This window comes from Lithobates pipiens, unplaced genomic scaffold, assembly GCF_037356315.1.
Source record: "Lithobates pipiens isolate NorthernLeopardFrog02 unplaced genomic scaffold, aLitPip1_a1.2 Scaffold_28, whole genome shotgun sequence".
NCBI classification, from domain to species: Eukaryota; Metazoa; Chordata; class Amphibia; order Anura; family Ranidae; genus Lithobates; species Lithobates pipiens.
In genome coordinates, this window is record NW_027507789.1 from 225,500,253 (window position 1) to 225,517,201 (window position 16,949).

Below are 16,949 nucleotides of genomic sequence, written 5' to 3' on the forward strand. Positions count from 1 at the left end.
ATCACCCCCAACTTCACCCAACACACATCTCCACATCACCAACTTCACCCAACACACATCTCCATATCACCCCCAACACACATCTCCATATCACCCCCAACACACATCTCCATATCACCCCCAACACACATCTCCATATCACCCCCAACACACATCTCCATATCACCCCCAACACACATCTCCATATCACCCCCAACTTCACCCAACACACATCTCCATATCACCCCCAACCTCACCCAACACACCATCTCCATATCACCAACTTCACCCAACACACATCTCCATATCACCAACTTCACCCAACACACATCTCCACATCACCAACTTCACCCAACACACATCTCCATATCACCAACTTCACCCAACACACATCTCCATATCACCAACTTCACCCAACACACATCTCCATATCACCAACTTCACCCAACACACATCTCCATATCACCCCCAACCTCACCCAGCCCACAGTTCTATGTCCTACCCCAACACATACTTCCATATCACACCCACCCTCCCCCATCATACAGTTAAATATCCCCCCAATCCATCCGCAGCACAAAGCTTCATATCTCCCCCAACATTATCCAGCACATAGCTTGGTAGGTTTGGTACCTGAGCTTCCGGTAAAAGCTTTGCACTTTCTCCATGGACACATGATTGATCTGCTGCTGAATTTCCACCGGTGATATGTTTGATCCTGGTTGAGATTGGCCCTCAAGGCTCTCGATAGCTGAAAATGTGACATATGTGCATTAATAGACTCCCACAGATACAGAACAGTGAAAATCTCCTCACTCTAACACTCACACTGGTAAGGTGACCTGACAGTCTAACACCTTCATCATCAACGATTATTGTGCCCCTTGAACAGAATAAAACCTTTTCTTTTTTTATTTATTATTTTCTTTTAGATGCTACAAAGTGTCCATCTCATTATACCCAATGACAGTACAGAATCAGATTTTCAGGACATAGCAGGGTTTGGTCAACACTACTTATTCAGGAATCCTCATTCCATATTTATAGGGAATTATAATGATTTTGGGTCCCTTTACAAGTTGATCCGCCCCCAACGGCCTCATCTCATATTGGACCTAAATTCAGGTCTGGCAGCTCATGTCCATAGCGGAGCTCCTTCATGTTCCTCATAATTTTGACTGCCCTGCTATTAACCCAGTTCGAGATCGTTCATCTGACGTCCAGAACTGGGCGCTATATACCGGTCAGGGCCGTTCCAGTGCCGTGTATGAGAATGTGCTTACGTATCGCTTACCTTTAGTGAATAGGACCGTCTGGAGCTTCAGGCAGCCGCCATGCTCAAACCTGGTGGGCAGTTTGGAGAAGTGAAAGCTGTCCAGGTAGAAGATTACTTTCAGCGCTTGTCTTGTTCCTTCAATATGGTGGAAGACCGCCGTATCTGAAGAAGAATATATATATATCAGAAGTCATCCTTCATAATCATTCAAGAATCTCACACATTTGCCATTGCAGGTTTAAAATGTCCCGGTTGTGGGTTTAGTTGGGCAGGGTTCGGTCTTCTACTTGGTCTTCTGCATTAGGAGACTGGGACCCCCCCCCCCCCCAACTGCACATCTCAGGGAAGAAAATGCCAGATGCTGAAATGTCTTACTTGCTACGAGCGTTTCATCCATCTGCTTGAAGTAGAAAACGACTTTATCGAGATCCTGGAGTGTGGCGCTAATGTCCTCCAGCATGATCCGTTCTTCCTTCTGTAGAGGGGATGGTCAGACACATGAGGGGTGAAAATACACAATGCACATCATCACCCTTCCCCTTCTCACACTAACTAGAGCAGTGGTCTCCAAACTGTGGCCGTGGGCCAGATGAGGTGCTTTACTTGCTTTTATCTGGCCCTTAGGGCATCATTCATTCCGACTGACACCAACAACAGGGAACTATTCCATCCACTGACACCAAAGATGGAGTCCTATTCCTCCCACTGACACCAATGATGGGGCACTATTCCTGTCATTGACACCAAAATGGCAAACTATTCCTCCCACCGACACCAAAGATGGAGTACTATTCCTTCCACTGACACCAACGGGGAACTATTCCCCCCACTGACACCAACAACGGGGAACTATTCTTTCCACTGACACCAACAACGGTTAACTATTCCTTCCACTGACACCAACGGTTAACTATTCCTTCCACTGACACCAACAACGGGGAACTATTCCTTCCACTGACACCAACAGGGAACTATTCCTTCCACTGACACCAACAGGGAACTATTCCTTCCACTGACACCAACAACGGGGAACTATTCCCCCCACTGACACCAACAACATGGAACTATTCTTTCCACTGACACCAACGGGGAACTATTCCCTCCACTGACACCAACAACAGGAAACTATTCCTTCCACTGACACCAACAACAGGGAACTACTCCCTCCACTGACACCAACAACAGGGAACTATTCCTTCCACTGACACCAACAACAGGGAACTACTCCCTCCACTGACACCAACAACAGGGAACTATTCCCTCCACTGACACCAACGGGGAACTATTCCTTCCACTGACACCAATGATGGGACACTATTCCTCCCACTGACACCAATGATGGGGCACTATTCCTCCCACTGACACCAATGATGGGGCACTATTCCTCTCATTAACACCAACAACGGGGAACTATTTTTACACTTCCAATATTTATTCTCCACCAAGAGTTGCGTTATTCGGGACACCAGGCATTCCTCCCTCCTCACCCATGGATTACTTGTAGGCTTCCTGTGGCCTACCAAAGCAGATAAAAGAGCAAGAGGTTGCACAGCAAAGGTAGGTCTGCATCAATCATCTTACCTTTTGTTCATATCTCTTTTATATAATGGATGCTAGTCCATTAAATATGAATTTAAGTGTACGAAAAATGAAGGATATTTTGTTCTTTGGATCACCAAAGCTCATGTTTCAGCCGTTATCAGCACATATTAGAGCACCCATTGTCAACCAGAGTTCTGTGGAACCCTGGAGGAGAGGTTGTTAGGGGTTCCTTGAGCTGTGGCTGACTGATCTCCCATCTGATGGTACCTGCATAGTCCTGGCTCCATCGCCACTTGGCAATTTTAGCAGCATGACACCAATTATCTGTAAGGGAGACATTCTGAACCCCACTATAAGGGTTGTTTTCTTCCAACTCACCAATATAAGGGGCATTTTTGCCATTGATCCCCAATGAATAAGGGTTCCTCAAGACTTGAAAACGATTTTAAGGGATCAACAAACTTACAAAACTAAGTGCCGGTTTACTGTTCTTCCAACTTTGGGGGGGTGTCTGGTTTGTGGCCATTTGAGTACAAAATGTCCCATCAGTGGAAGTAAACAATCCCCCATCATAGTGTCAGCAGGAAGAATGGTGCCCCATCACTGCCCTGTTAGTGTCATTGGGAGGAACTGGATCACATCGGTGGTATCATTGGGGCCCCATTGTTGGTGTCGGTGGGAGGAACTGTGCCCCATCATTGGTGTCATTGGGCCCCATCGTTGGTGTCATTTGAACTGTAACTGTGCCTCACTGTTAATGTCATTGGTAGGAATTGTGACCCATCATAGGTGTCATCGGGTCTCATTGTTAGTGTAGTTGGGAAGAACTGTGCCCCATCATTGGTGTCAATAGGACCCGTTGTTAGTGTAGCTGGGGAGAACTGTGCCGCATTGTTGGCGTCTTTGGGCCCCATGGTTGATGTCATTGGTAGAAATTGCGCCCCATTATTTGTGTTACTGCGCCCCATCGTTGGTGTTATTGGTAGGAATTGTGACCCATCATAGGTGTCATTGGGTCCCATTGTTAGTGTAGTTGGGAAGAACTGTGCTGCATTGTTGGCGTCTTTGGGCCCCATGGTTGATGTCATTGGTAGAAATTGCGCCCCATCTTTGGTGTCACTGGGCCCCATCGTTGGTGTTATTGGTAGGAATTGTGCCCCATCTATGGTGTCATTGGGAGGAACTGTGCCTCATCATTGATGTCATTGGTAGGAATTGTGCCCCATCATTGGTGTCATTGGGCCACATTGTTAGTGTTATTGGGAGGAACTGTGCCCCATCAATGGTGTCAATGGGCCCCATTGTTACTGTAGTTGGGAGGAACTGTGCCACATTGTTGGTGTCATTGAGCCCCATTATTGATGTCATTAGTAGGAATTGTGCCCCATTATTGGTGTCACTGGGCCCCAACATTGGTGTCATTCGTAGGAATACATCCCTTTGCCACATATATAGAAACACTCTGTGACTTGTCAATTAATCTATGGGCCGCATTGCCGAGTCCCTGGCTTCAGTCTCTCCTGCGGGCACATTCTCTTTGCAAATCTTGAGCCTATTGAGGCTTTTTGCTTATTTTGAGTAAAACCTTTTGTATATGAGAATTGAGGCACCTACAGATTTGTGCAACCCGTTCTTTCTTTACACAGAAGATTGGGAAGGATGGACCAAAAGGGAAGTAGTCATGGCCAAATACCAGTCTGGGACAAAGCCACACAAACCAATGACAGGCATTTGTATGGAATGGTCCCAATACATCTATCTTTGATTTAATATCTCAAAAATTATCAACTTACCACCCAACTTTTTGCTCTTCACCCCTGAGGAAAGTTTTCAGCAACTAGAAACGCGTCGGGTGTGGGGTCATCAGCTTAGAGTATTATTAATATTTATTGTTTTTTTTTTTTTATGTAATTATGTGTTTATAACATTTTGCTACACCATTGGGACACAGTTTGCTTAGTAGTCCTTCTGGTTTTAATGTATTTATGTGTATCTTTTGTTCTGTATTTGTTAATAAAATATTCATGTTTTTGATTTGTGTGTGGTGTTGGTAGTCACTTATAATCCCATTTATATAGGGGGATTTTTTTTGTTCATAATTTATCAGGAATGAGACCACCACACTAGAATCTTTTGATCCACTGAGAGCCCCCCTTCCCACATTCGTAGGAATTGTGCCCCATCATTGGTGTCATTTGGGCCCCATTGTTAGTGTTATTGCAAGGAACTGTGCCCGATTGTTGATGCCATTGGTGGTAATTGTTCCCCATTACTGGTGTCAGTAAATACAATGACAAGGGCCAGATAAAACCAAGCAAAGGATCGCATCCAACCCCCCCCCACCCCAGATGCAGTTTTGTAACCACTGTTTTAAGGGGTTTCTCTGGAGTACAAAAGGTTGACAAAGAATATAAGGACACAGACGAGGAAAGGAGGAAGCCAAGAGTAGAAGGACAGGGAGCGCGGCTCACCCTGCACACAAATACTCACTATGCTGGGTGACAACATCGACTGATAGGCGAGCAGCACCCCAGTTACTGCAATCTGCTCCAGCCACTTCCTGCTGGCTTCACGGCTGCTCTCTTCGTACTCGCCGTTATTGTTGTATCGGTAGTTGAGGGCCGCCATGAGCTGCTCGGTGAACGAGCTGATGGCAGCCACCAGCGTCTGGCAGAATATGGCGTCTCGGCGGACCTGCAGCTCCGTATCTGGGAGAAGAGAGGAGAGAATTACTGCAAGGTGAAAGGGCAGGAGCCATATCATCCGTACACGCCCATCAAGATCAATGCGTAGCCATAGACTTTATAAAGGTGCCTATAGATAAAGACACTACATAGACAACTGTATAAAACAAAGACTCTTTTTAAAAATCAAAGGTTTGCACGGTCTTCAGAAACCAAATAGGTGCGAGACATCTTTTTCAACAGAAGGGGGCGACAAAGGAGCAGAAAAAGATTGAAGAGCATCAAATGCCCACCGGGGGGGGGGGGGGGGGGGGCTGTCATCAGTACACAGCCCCATGTTATCTACCTGCCGACCAAGACCTGGGGGGGGGGGGGGGGTTCAAATACTGTAGCTGGTGACCTTTAATATATGGACAGCTACTTTCGGATCGGCTGTCGGGTGCTGCCGCCGCGATCTCCACAATTTTGAAAAAAAAACGCATTATCTTTTACTTTTTGCTATAATAAATATCCCCCAAAAATATATAAAAAAAACATATTTTTTCCTCAGTTTAGGCCGATACGTATTCTTTGCATATTTTTGGTAAAAAAAAACAAAAAAAAAACAAAAAAACGCAATAGGCGTTTATTGATTGGTTTGCGCAAAAGTTATAGCGTCTACAAAATAGTAGACGTTAGTAATGGCGGCGATCAGTGATTTTTATCGTGACTGCGATGTTATGGAGGACATAATCGGACATTTTTTACACATTTTGGGACCATTGTCATAAATACAGCGATCAGTGCTATAAAATTGCATTGATTACGGTTAATATGTAGCAGTGAAGGTGTTAACCAATAGGGGGCGGGGGAGGGGTTAAGTCTGTCCTGGAGGAGTGATTCTAACTGTCTGGGGGATGGGCTAGCAGTGACATGACCTGATTACCGCTCCCCGGTGACAGGGAGCCGACGATCAGTGTCCTGTCACTAAGCAGAGCGGGGGGAGATGCTGTGTTTAGATCTTCAGCTCCTTGACGCGATCGCGGGTATCCCTGCGGACATCGAGTCCCGCGGGCACGGTCATGGGGCTCACGGCGGGAAATTCAAAATGACGCGAGGGTACGTTACTTTGCCCAGCCGTGCCATTCTGCCGACGTAAAAGTACAGGAGCCTGAGCGGCGAACGGTTAGAGCAGTGCAGTGTCATATACTGCAAAAAATGGCCTGGTCCTGAAGGGGGGGTAAAAACAGAGTTCAAGTGGTTAAAGCCCATGGCTAACACATTGGTTTTGATGTCATCTATAAAGATCATAGGACGGGGGGGGGGGGGGGCATATAGGGCACAGAGCCTATATCAAAAACATTTTATAGATAGATTCATCAATTGGCCTTTTTTTTGGTGCCCCACCCCGGATTTAACATATTTCAATTCTAGGAGGGTACAACCCGTAGAAATGGGGGGGGGGGGGGGGGGGATTTTTATGGCACAACCAAAATAGAGTTAAAAATTATGAAGTTTTTTTTGCAAAATTACATTTTCTTTAAAATGAATGAACCATTGATGAATTGGTTTATACCCTCCTAGAGTTTAAATATATCAAAATCCATTTTGATGAACCGTATCACATACACCTAATTCTTCGCCGTACAGTGGGTGGATGCCTAACACGGGGTGCCGGAATAAAACACAACATATACAGTACTGTAGGTACAAGGCTAAAGAGCAAGATCAGGGGCATCAACAGGATAAACGGCTAGCGGTATCTTGCAACACAGCAAAACACTGGAGTGAGACGGGGAAATTTAAGGAGGAGGAACTAAACACCCTCCCAGCAGCCAGCAACAGGTAAAACTGGGAGTTGCTGGGAACAGATGGGAAGGGGGAACCCGGGACTGGGATCGGGAACAAGAGGAGTAGATAAAAGACAGTAAGGCACAGGATCCTGATAAAGATCAGGGTGTCAGAAATCACACTGATGCGACGAGCGTTCCGACTTTGAGAGCGCATGTCGCATAACATATGAAAATCGAGGTTTCCCTATGAGAGCCACCTTAACTAGTCCGACCTTGGAAAAGGTTCCTGCACAACTTTAGTCCGACTTCTAACCGATTTTAGCCCTAAGACCCCTTTTTCACACCACACCGCCCTTTGCGTTGGCGGTAAAACGGCGCTATTTTTAGCGGCGTTTTACCGCCGGATTTGCGGAGAATTCCGGCTGCTAGCGGGGGCGCTTTTACCCACCGCTAGCGGGCGAGAAAGGGTTAAAACCACCGGCAATACGCCACAATAGCGGCGTTTTGCCGGCGGTATTACAGCGCTGCCCCATTGATTTCAATGTGGAGGAGCGGTAAACACACCGCTCCTTCACCGCTCCAAAGAAGCTGCTGGCAGGACTTTTCCCTGACGTCCTGCCAGCGCACCGCTCCAGTGCGAAAGCCCTCGGAGCTTTCACACTACAGACAATGGTGCAGCTTTTTTTTAGGGCGGATTGCAGGCCCTATTTCTAACGCTATAGCGCCTGCAAAACGCCCTTGGTGTGAAAGGGGTCTTAGAATTGAATTGAAGTCAATCCAAGTCGAATCCTCATCTTATAGTGGTTGTAAACCCTTACAGAGCACTTTTTGCTACAGATAAGCCAATAATAAGGCCTATAATAAGGCTTACCTGGAGGTACCCAGGATATCTCCTGAACGGTTTGGGAGATACTGCCTGTATTTACATGTGCCGACATCATCGGCACATGCGCTTCAGTGAGTGTGCAGTTACCGGCGGCTCCCACGCACATGCGCGGGAGTGACGTCACCGTGGCTCCGGCCAATCACAACTCCGGAGCTGCAATACCTAGAAGTAACCTCCGGGAGTGCTGTGTTCGGGCACCGCAGCGAGGGCTTCAATCTCAGGTGAGTATTACATAATGAGCGAGTATGCTATGCATACCAGATCACTATGCCTTTGTCTTGCAGGTGTTAGTTTTTTTTTTTTTCCAAAGTGAGTTTACAACCACTTTAACCACTTGCTTACTGGGCACTTAAACCCCCCTCCTGCCCAGACCAATTTTCAGCTTTCAGCACTGATGCACTTTGAATGACAATTGCACGGGCATACAACACTGTACCCAAATTAAATTTTTATCTTTTTTTCCCACAAATAGAGCTTTCTTTTGGTGGTATTTAATTGCAGCTCGGAGTTTTATTTTTTGCTAAACAAACAAAAAAAAAGCAAAATAAAAAAAAAAAAAAAAATCATGTTTAATAGTTTGTTATAAAATTTTGCAAACAGGTCATTTTTCTCCTTCATTGAAGTGCGCTGATGAGGCGGCACTGATAGGCTGCACTGGTGGGCACTCATAGGCTGCACTGGTGGGCACTTATGGGCTGCACTGGTGGGCACTGATGGGCTGCACTGGTGGTCACTGATGGGCATAGTTAAGGCGGCACTAATAGGCACAGATAAGGCAGTACTGATGGGCACAGATAAGGCGGCACTGATGGGCAAAGATGGGTGGCACTAAGGGGCACTGATAGGTACCACTGATAGATGGGACTGATGGGGACTGATAGGTGGCACTGCCTGGCACTGATGGGTGGCACTGATGGGCACTAATGGGCGCAGATATGTAGCACTGTGGGCACTGATGGGGGGCACTTTTTTATTTCTGAGGTGGCACTGACAGGGGGCAGGTGGGCACTGGTAAGCTGGCCGTGATTGGGACTGATGTCCCGATCACGGCCGCCGGTGATCGGCTTTTTTTTTCTCCTCGTGCTGACAGCGCGAGGAGGAAAAATAGCCGATTACCGGCTCCGTTGCATCACATGATCAGCTGTCATTGGCTGACAGCTCATCACGTGGTAAGGGGTCGGGATCGATCCCTTGCTCCGATCCGTGATCAGGCGAGTCTCAGACTCACTGATCACAGAGCGCGCCGGCCGCTCGTGCACGGGACGATGTCAATAGATGTAGTCCCGGCAAAGGAGGTCCGCGCTGTAGCCGTCATTTGGCTATAGCGCGGATCCCTAGTGGTTAATTGATGTGATTTGGATGCGACATTACAGGAAGATTGCACAGGCAATTCCCTGAAGCTGCTTCAGTCTCGCCAAAGTCGCCTGGCAAAAGTCACAAGACTTTTAGGTTTGCGGCAGCGTGAACTGAGCCGAAATGGCACGCGGTCTCTGGTAGCAGAGCAAAACACTGGAGAAAGAGGCACTAGTAGTGGAGGACCTAAATACCCTCCCAGCAGCCAGCATCAGGTGAAAACTGATTACTGGGATCTGATGGCTGCCGGAAGACACCTGCTGGTGGACACCGGAAACTACAACCTTCCGCTCCGGGAAGCACAGTCCCACCGGCAGGTGATCCAGGTCCCGATAACATGACGAGGTATGGTTCCATCTTGCTCTATGGAGGAAATATCGTTAGCTCCTCTGGGTGAGTTTGACTTTCAGTTTATTCATTGGTTCATAATTCTGAATGCTGGTTTCAAGACTGGGGCGGGGGGCGGGACATTCCTGCCTTAGAACAGGTCAGCTCTCTGTCACTTATTTGAGGAATGCGGAGAATGAGCAGGTACTGCCGGAGGAAGGAAGGAAGAATGAAGGAAGGAAGGATGTGTCTGTGTTTGGGACATAAGAAAAGATTGTTTGGTGTAGACGCGGAGAGCGCTGTGCAGTCAGTATATAGAACCATCTCACCCATCACACGGCATTCCTCCAAACCTCTCACCCACATCCACCACCCGGGTCTACAAGCTGAGCCGATGCCATGTTGGCCTGCACTTGTCTAAGGTAAGAATTCTGTGTTTCCCATTGCAACCAATCAGAACGATCGAATGATAGAGGAACCTGGAAGTGTAATATAGACCGTCTAGGATGGTCCTTATGTTGGACGCCCTAACAAATGATGCTCATCATTGGCTGAGCTTATGGTGGGCTTTACAAGTTCAGATGAATGACAAGCGACATTGAATTTTCTGTCAGAACCCCCCCACTAATTATCATATATGGACTTGCTTGGCACTTGAATAGTCTCCACCAGGGCCTCTTGTAAGGGGCCCAGGCACACAGAGGGGGCCCGGACAGCAGGGTGACAATTACAGAACGATACCCACCAGCAGCTGAAACCCGTTTTTTTTTCCCCCTCTCCCTCCCGCCAGCTTTCAGCTGCTGGAGGGAGAGACAAAGACACAGTGCATCGTTCTGTAATTGCCCTCCCGTCCCGATGCACCGATCCCCCTCCCTGCGCTGCCCACATCTGATTTCCCTGTGTGCCCGGGACCCCTCTCGCACCCCCCCCCCCCCACCTCCTTGCAGCGCCGCCAGCTTCCCTCTCTCGCTGACTACTGCAGGCTCACAGGTTGATGGAGCGTGGAGGAGGAAGGGGCTGGTAAATATGGAAGTTACCAGCCCCTTCTTTTTTTATGAATCGGACACGGTGAGCGATCGGTACGGATCGCTCCTGTGTCCATTCATAAAGGAGCATAGTGATCTGTGTTTACTATGCTTCGGTTTATGAATGAACAGGAGCCCGCGTGTCTTATTCATTCACCTTCAGTGCAGCTGAGGCCACAGAAGAAAGGAATTTTAAAATCTGTGTCCTCAATTCCTTTCTCTGTCTCAGAGGTGAGATATCAGGGCTCCGTTTAGGCCCCCCCCCCCCCCCCCCTGATATTTCATCCAAACCCCTCCCCCTCAAGCTGTATGGGGGTATGATTTCTAACGGCAGCCCTGGCCTCTACCATTGTTACTCTTCTCAGTGAGTTGGGAAATCTGATGGCAACCATGAGCTCCTCCTACATTGAGGATGCTTGTCCTCACACCCTAGATCAGCGATTCTCAAACCAGGGTTCCTCCAGAGGTTGTAGGGGTTCCTCCAGAGGTTGTACGGGTTCCTCCAGAGGTTGTAGGGGTTCCTCCAGAGGTTGTAGGGGTTCCTTCAGAGGTTGTAGGGGTTCCTCCAGAGGTTGTAGGGGTTCCTTCAGAGGTTGTAGGGTTCCTCCAGAGGTTGTAGGGGTTCCTTCAGCATTGGGCAATTTCTGCCTCTCAGATAAGTTCCTACTTGACATCATTGATCTTTTTAAGCTATCTATAAAGGAGGTAATTCTTCCCAATGACCACAAGTGATTTCTAATTTTTATCAGGGGTTCCCGGAGACCGGAGAACTATTTCAAGGGTTCCTCTGAGTTGAAAAGGTTGAGAAAGGCTGCTCTAGATCATGGGTGTCCAACCTCTAACGGTTGCGGAACTGAAAGTCCCATGAGGCATTGCAAGGCTGGCAGTACCAAGCATGCCTCCCAAAGGCATGATGGGACTTGTAGTTTTGCAACAGCTGGAGGGCCACGGGGTTTGGGGGCGCCCACGTCCTGGATGGATGGTGGAAGCCCCCGAGTGTCCAGAACGGACCTATTTCAGCTTCCGATGGCCATCTTTACGGAGAGCTCGACGCGTTTCGCCATATCTCATAGCATGCCGATCGATGCGTTACCTGTACATTTCAGCAGCGCCAGCAACAGCTGATTCTTCCCATCTGCAAAAAAAAAAAACCAGAGAAAATGACAATTCGAACAATATTCTCCGATAAAGAGGAAGCAGAAGAAACATCCGAAAGATCAACCCGCGTACTTCTACTACTTCTATTCAATGACAAAGACCATTCCATAGAAAGAAGGATCCACCGCTCCGGGCTGATCCACCAGGAAACTGGCCGCTCCAAACAGATAGGGGTCCCCCAGGTGCAGGCTGATTGCAGTAGCCAAATGGAAGAACCGAAAAAAAAAAAACTCTGGATAGCCGCACTCCGGATCAGGTAAAATAGATTGTGCCTTTATTAACCACTTACCGACCAGCCGCACGCCGATTGTACGTCCTTTTTTTTTTTTTGAAGAGGGATATCTCGGTAACGGCAGCAGCTGCTGCCACAACCCGAGATATCCATCTCTTCAGGCGGCGGTCGGCTGTACGATAACGGTGGTCTCCGCGGCGGATTCGCCGCGAGATCACTGCTATCAGCGGCGGGAGAGGTGCCACCCCCCCCCCTCCCGCCGCCCTCCCGCACCTTCCGCCGCTTACCGAAGCCGTCGGTAGCGGCGGAGGCGATCGGGTCCTTTCGTTAGCTGGGTATGGAGACGAGTGAGGCTAACATGGGCCCCCCTCTCTATACCATAGGAGGGCGGAAGCGACGTCAAAACCTCACTTCCGCCCATACCTCTTAAAGGTATATTTTTTTTAAATGTCATTTTTTCTCTTTTTCTTTTTTTATTTCTTTATTTTTTTTTGTTGCATTTTAGTCCAAATATGAGATCTGAGATCTGAGGACTTTTTGACCCCCCCCAGATCTCATATATAAGAGGACCTGTCATGCTTTTTTCTATTACAAGGGATGTTTACATTTTTTGTAATAGGAATAAAAGTGATCCATTTTATTTTATTTTTTAAAAACAGTGTAAAAATAAATAAAATCAATTAAAATAAATAAGAAAAAAAAAAAAACGGTTTCTAAAAAACACCCCGTCACAACGAGCTTGCGCACAGACGTGAGTAGCGCCTGCATATGAAAAACGGCGGTCAAACCACACATGTGAGGTATCGCCGCGATCGGTAGAGCGAGAGCGATAATTCTAGCCCTAGACCTCCCTGTAACGCAAAAAAAAATGCAACCTGTAGAATTTTTTTTAATGTTGCTTATGGAGATTTTTGAAGGCTAAAAGTTTGACGCCATTCCACGAGCGGGGGGGGGGGGCAATTTTGAAGCGTGACATGTTGGGTATCAATTTACTCGGCGTACCATTATCTTTCACAATGTAAAAAAAAAATGGGCTAATTTTACTGTTGTCTTAATTTTTTTATTCAAAAAAGTGAATTTTTTTCCAAAAAAAAGTGCGCTTGTAAGACCGCTGCGCAAATACGGTGTGAAAAAAAAAGTAATTCAATGACCGCCATTTTATTCTCTAGGGTGTTGAAAAAAAAAAACAATATAAAATGTTTGGGGGGTTCCAAGTAATTTTCTAGCAAAAAAAAAAAAACTGTTCCAAATCTGAAAGAGAGGCCTGGTCCTTAAGTGGTTAATTCCACTAAAAAACCTTCACATCATACGAGTCACAACAGCAAAGGGGGAATACTGACGCGTTTCACGCTGAAATTAGCGCTTAATTCCACTAAAAAACCTTCACATCATACGAGTCACAACAGTAAAGGGAATGTAGAACAGGGAATGCTGACGCGTTTCACGCTGAAATTAGCGCTTACTCTAAGCGCTAATTTCTGCGTGAAACGCGTCAGTTTTCCCTGTTCTACATTCCCTTTGCTGTTGTGACTCGTATGACGTGAAGGTTTTTTTAGTGGAATTAATAAAAGGCACAATCTATTTTACCTGATCCGGAGTGCGGCTATCCAGAGTTTTTTCGGTTCTTCCAAAGATCATTCCATGTCTGACGCCCCCCCCAACCCCCCCCCCCCCCCCCCCGGGGGTTCTAAAACATCCATCTGCTCCCGCTGCTCATGAGCGCTCTCTAGGGCACATAAAGCGCCGCGATTGGGCTTATGACATAGTTTTTGACATCAAGGAGTGGGGCGGAGCTGATTTTTGTGCGTTTTGATTGGTGGGTGGTTCTTTGAAGGCCAGGTTCACACCATAGAAACCACCCGGATGCGTTCCAGATGCTTTTTCTGCATGCACGGTTTTGGTGCGGTGCGGTGCAGTGCTCCCCTCCCCCCCCCTCTTTTTTTTTTTCTTAGCGCCAGTCCAGTGCGTTTTTTTTTTTCGCCATCAAAACGCATGGAAAGTAGGTTGTATGGTTTTCAATGGCATAGTTCACACCAGTGCTTGCAGTTCCCGAAAAAAATAAAAATAAAAGTAGAACGTGCTGCATTTTTTCCTGCTCGGGACTGTACTGGAACGCTGTAAAAAGCATCAAAAACGCGCTGCAATGCACCAAAACGCACTGGAAACACGTCCTTAAGGTTAAAGAAAAGAGGGGGAAAAAATGCACTGGAACGCTTCAAAAACGCGCATTCATAAAAGCATCAGGAACACATCTTCACTGCGTTTCTATCATGTGAGCCGGCCCTTTACCTTAAATAACCCTTTTTTTTTTTGCCTTCCTCTGGATCAACTGTGGTTATAGGAGTATGTATAAAGGATTGTATTTTTTTTTTTCCCCTTTTATTGGATGGACTTGTGTCTTTTTTTTTTTCAACCAGACTAGCTATGTATCTTCAGCTCCATCTAGTGGTCATAATGTGGTTATCTTCCTAAATTGAGGAATTTTTAAGAAAAATACAACCTTTTTCGGCCACTAGATGGAGCCAAACGATGATAGGAAACAGATGTATAGTTAAACCTTGGATTGCGAGAAACGCGGTTTACGAGCGTTTCGTATTACCAGCTGTTTTGAAAAAAAATCTAAAAAAATCCTGACTTGATTGCGAGCGTTGTCTCATATGACTAACAGGATTCAAGCCTCTGGGGTGTGCAGGCACCACATGTGGCCAGAGGTGGGGGCTGCCAGAGACACTCGGAGACGCTTGGTTCCCGAGTGTTTCCGAGCCTCTCTGGCGCCCCCCCCTTCACCTCTGACCGCATGTGGTACTGCACCACCCCAGAGGCTTATCCTGTTGAATCTCTGGCGCCCCCTGCCACCTCTGGCCGCATGTGGTACTGCACACCCCAGAGGCTTGAATCCTGTTGAATCTCTGGCGCCCCCTGCCACCTCTGGCCACATGTGGTACTGCACACCCCAGAGGCTTGAATCCTGTTGAATCTCTGGCGCCCCCACCGCCTATGGCCACATGTGGTACTGCACACCCCAGAGCCTTGAATCCTGTTGAATCTCTAGCGCCCCCCACCGCCTATGGCCACATGTGGTACTGCACACCCAAGAGGCTTGAATCCTGTTGAATCTCTGGCGCCCCCCACCGCCTATGGCCACATGTGGTACTTCACACCCAAGAGGCTTGAATCCTGTTGAATCTCTGGTGCCCCCTGCCACCTCTGGCCACATGCGATACTGCACACCCCAGAGGCTTGAATCCTGTTAAATCTCTGGTGCCCCCTGCCACCTCTGGCCGCATGTGGTACTGCACACCCAAGGCTTGAATCTTGTTGAATCTCTGGCGCCCCCTGCCACCTCTGGCCGCATGTAGTACTGCACACGCCAGAGGCTTGAATCCTGTTGAATCTCTGGCGCCCCCCACCGCCTCTGGCCACATGAGATAATGCACACCCTAGAGGCTTGAATCCTGTTGAATCTCTGGCGCCCCCCGCCACCCCTGGCCACATGCGGTACTGCATACACTAGCAATGACAGTGGAACAAATTATCTAAGTTTCCATTGATTCCTATGGGGAAACTTACTTTGATATACGAGTGCTTTGGATTACAAGCATGCTTCTGGAACGAATTATGCTCGTAATCCAAGGTACCGCTGTATTAGGTTTGTGACAGCTGAGCGCATGCTTGAGACAATCCCACAGTGAATTATTTATAAGTAGACCGCCCCCCCCCCCCCCCCCCCCAAAAAATATATATTTCCTTCTAATAGAAGTTCTAACACGGTACAAACCTTCCACGTATTTCTGGATGCTCTCCACCAGGGTCTTGATGGAGTTGGGGAGGTTCCAGGGATCTTCTCTGATACTGACTTGAATCATACTGCGGCACCTCACCGTCCACTCCTCCTTCTTCTGGAACTCTGTGGGGGACACCATGACAAAGACTTCAGATGATGCAGAGCTTCCCCTCATCAGCACATGACTTGGGTAGGGTGTAGCCATGGTCTCGGGGGGGTGTTCGGATCGAACCCGCCCCAGGAAGCTGTCACAGCACACCACCAATCATAGGCAATGAGGCATTTCCCCAACTGGCAGCTGACACGCTGCCTATGATTGGTGGTGCTGGCGTCCTGGGGGGCGGGGTTTGATCCGAACACACCCGAGCCCATTCTTAGTATAGGGTGATGCTATCTTGGCTGGGGTCTCGGGGGACGGGGGGCCTCTGTTTACGGTTCATCCAGAACCATCAGTGATATGGATTGTGTTGGGTAATGTGTATGTCCAGACAAAAACCTTTGTTTTGAATAGAGTGGGGGAAGGATTAGAACCCCTGTCAGGTTTTTATTGCTGCCTGTGTCCCTCACTTCCTTGTCTGGTGAAACCGCTGTCAGCAGGATAGAAAACAAAGTATAATGGGGTATCATGTCCTCCACTAACAGAGGTAAGTCATATGCATAATATTAAAGTCCAGATGTGAACCCTCAACGCGTTTCACATTTAGTGCTTCAGAAGTGTCAGTGCTGATAACATAAACAAAAAAAAATGTATGCAGTGCCTCAAAAAAGTATTCATACCCCTTGACATTCCCCACATGTTGTCATGTTACAACCAAAAAACATAAATGTATTTTATTGGGATTTTATCTGATGGACCAACACAAAGTGTCACATAATTGTGAAGTGGAAGGAAAATGATAAATGATACAAATAAATATGTGAAAAGTGTGGG

The 16,949-nt window shown here is 47.5% G+C and overlaps 1 protein-coding gene across 1 annotated transcript in view; it reads right to left on the bottom strand.

Annotated features, from left to right (window-relative positions):
* PREX1 (phosphatidylinositol-3,4,5-trisphosphate dependent Rac exchange factor 1) overlaps positions 1 to 16,949 on the bottom strand; it is a gene marked incomplete at its 5' end in the record, with an annotated part of 115,040 nt that overhangs the window by 18,999 nt on the left and 79,092 nt on the right. The window contains 6 exon segments of the mRNA XM_077460609.1: positions 613 to 730; positions 1,274 to 1,417; positions 1,631 to 1,730; positions 5,288 to 5,505; positions 11,938 to 11,979; positions 16,013 to 16,141. Of these exon segments, the coding sequence (XP_077316735.1) occupies positions 613 to 730; positions 1,274 to 1,417; positions 1,631 to 1,730; positions 5,288 to 5,505; positions 11,938 to 11,979; positions 16,013 to 16,141 (751 nt within the window).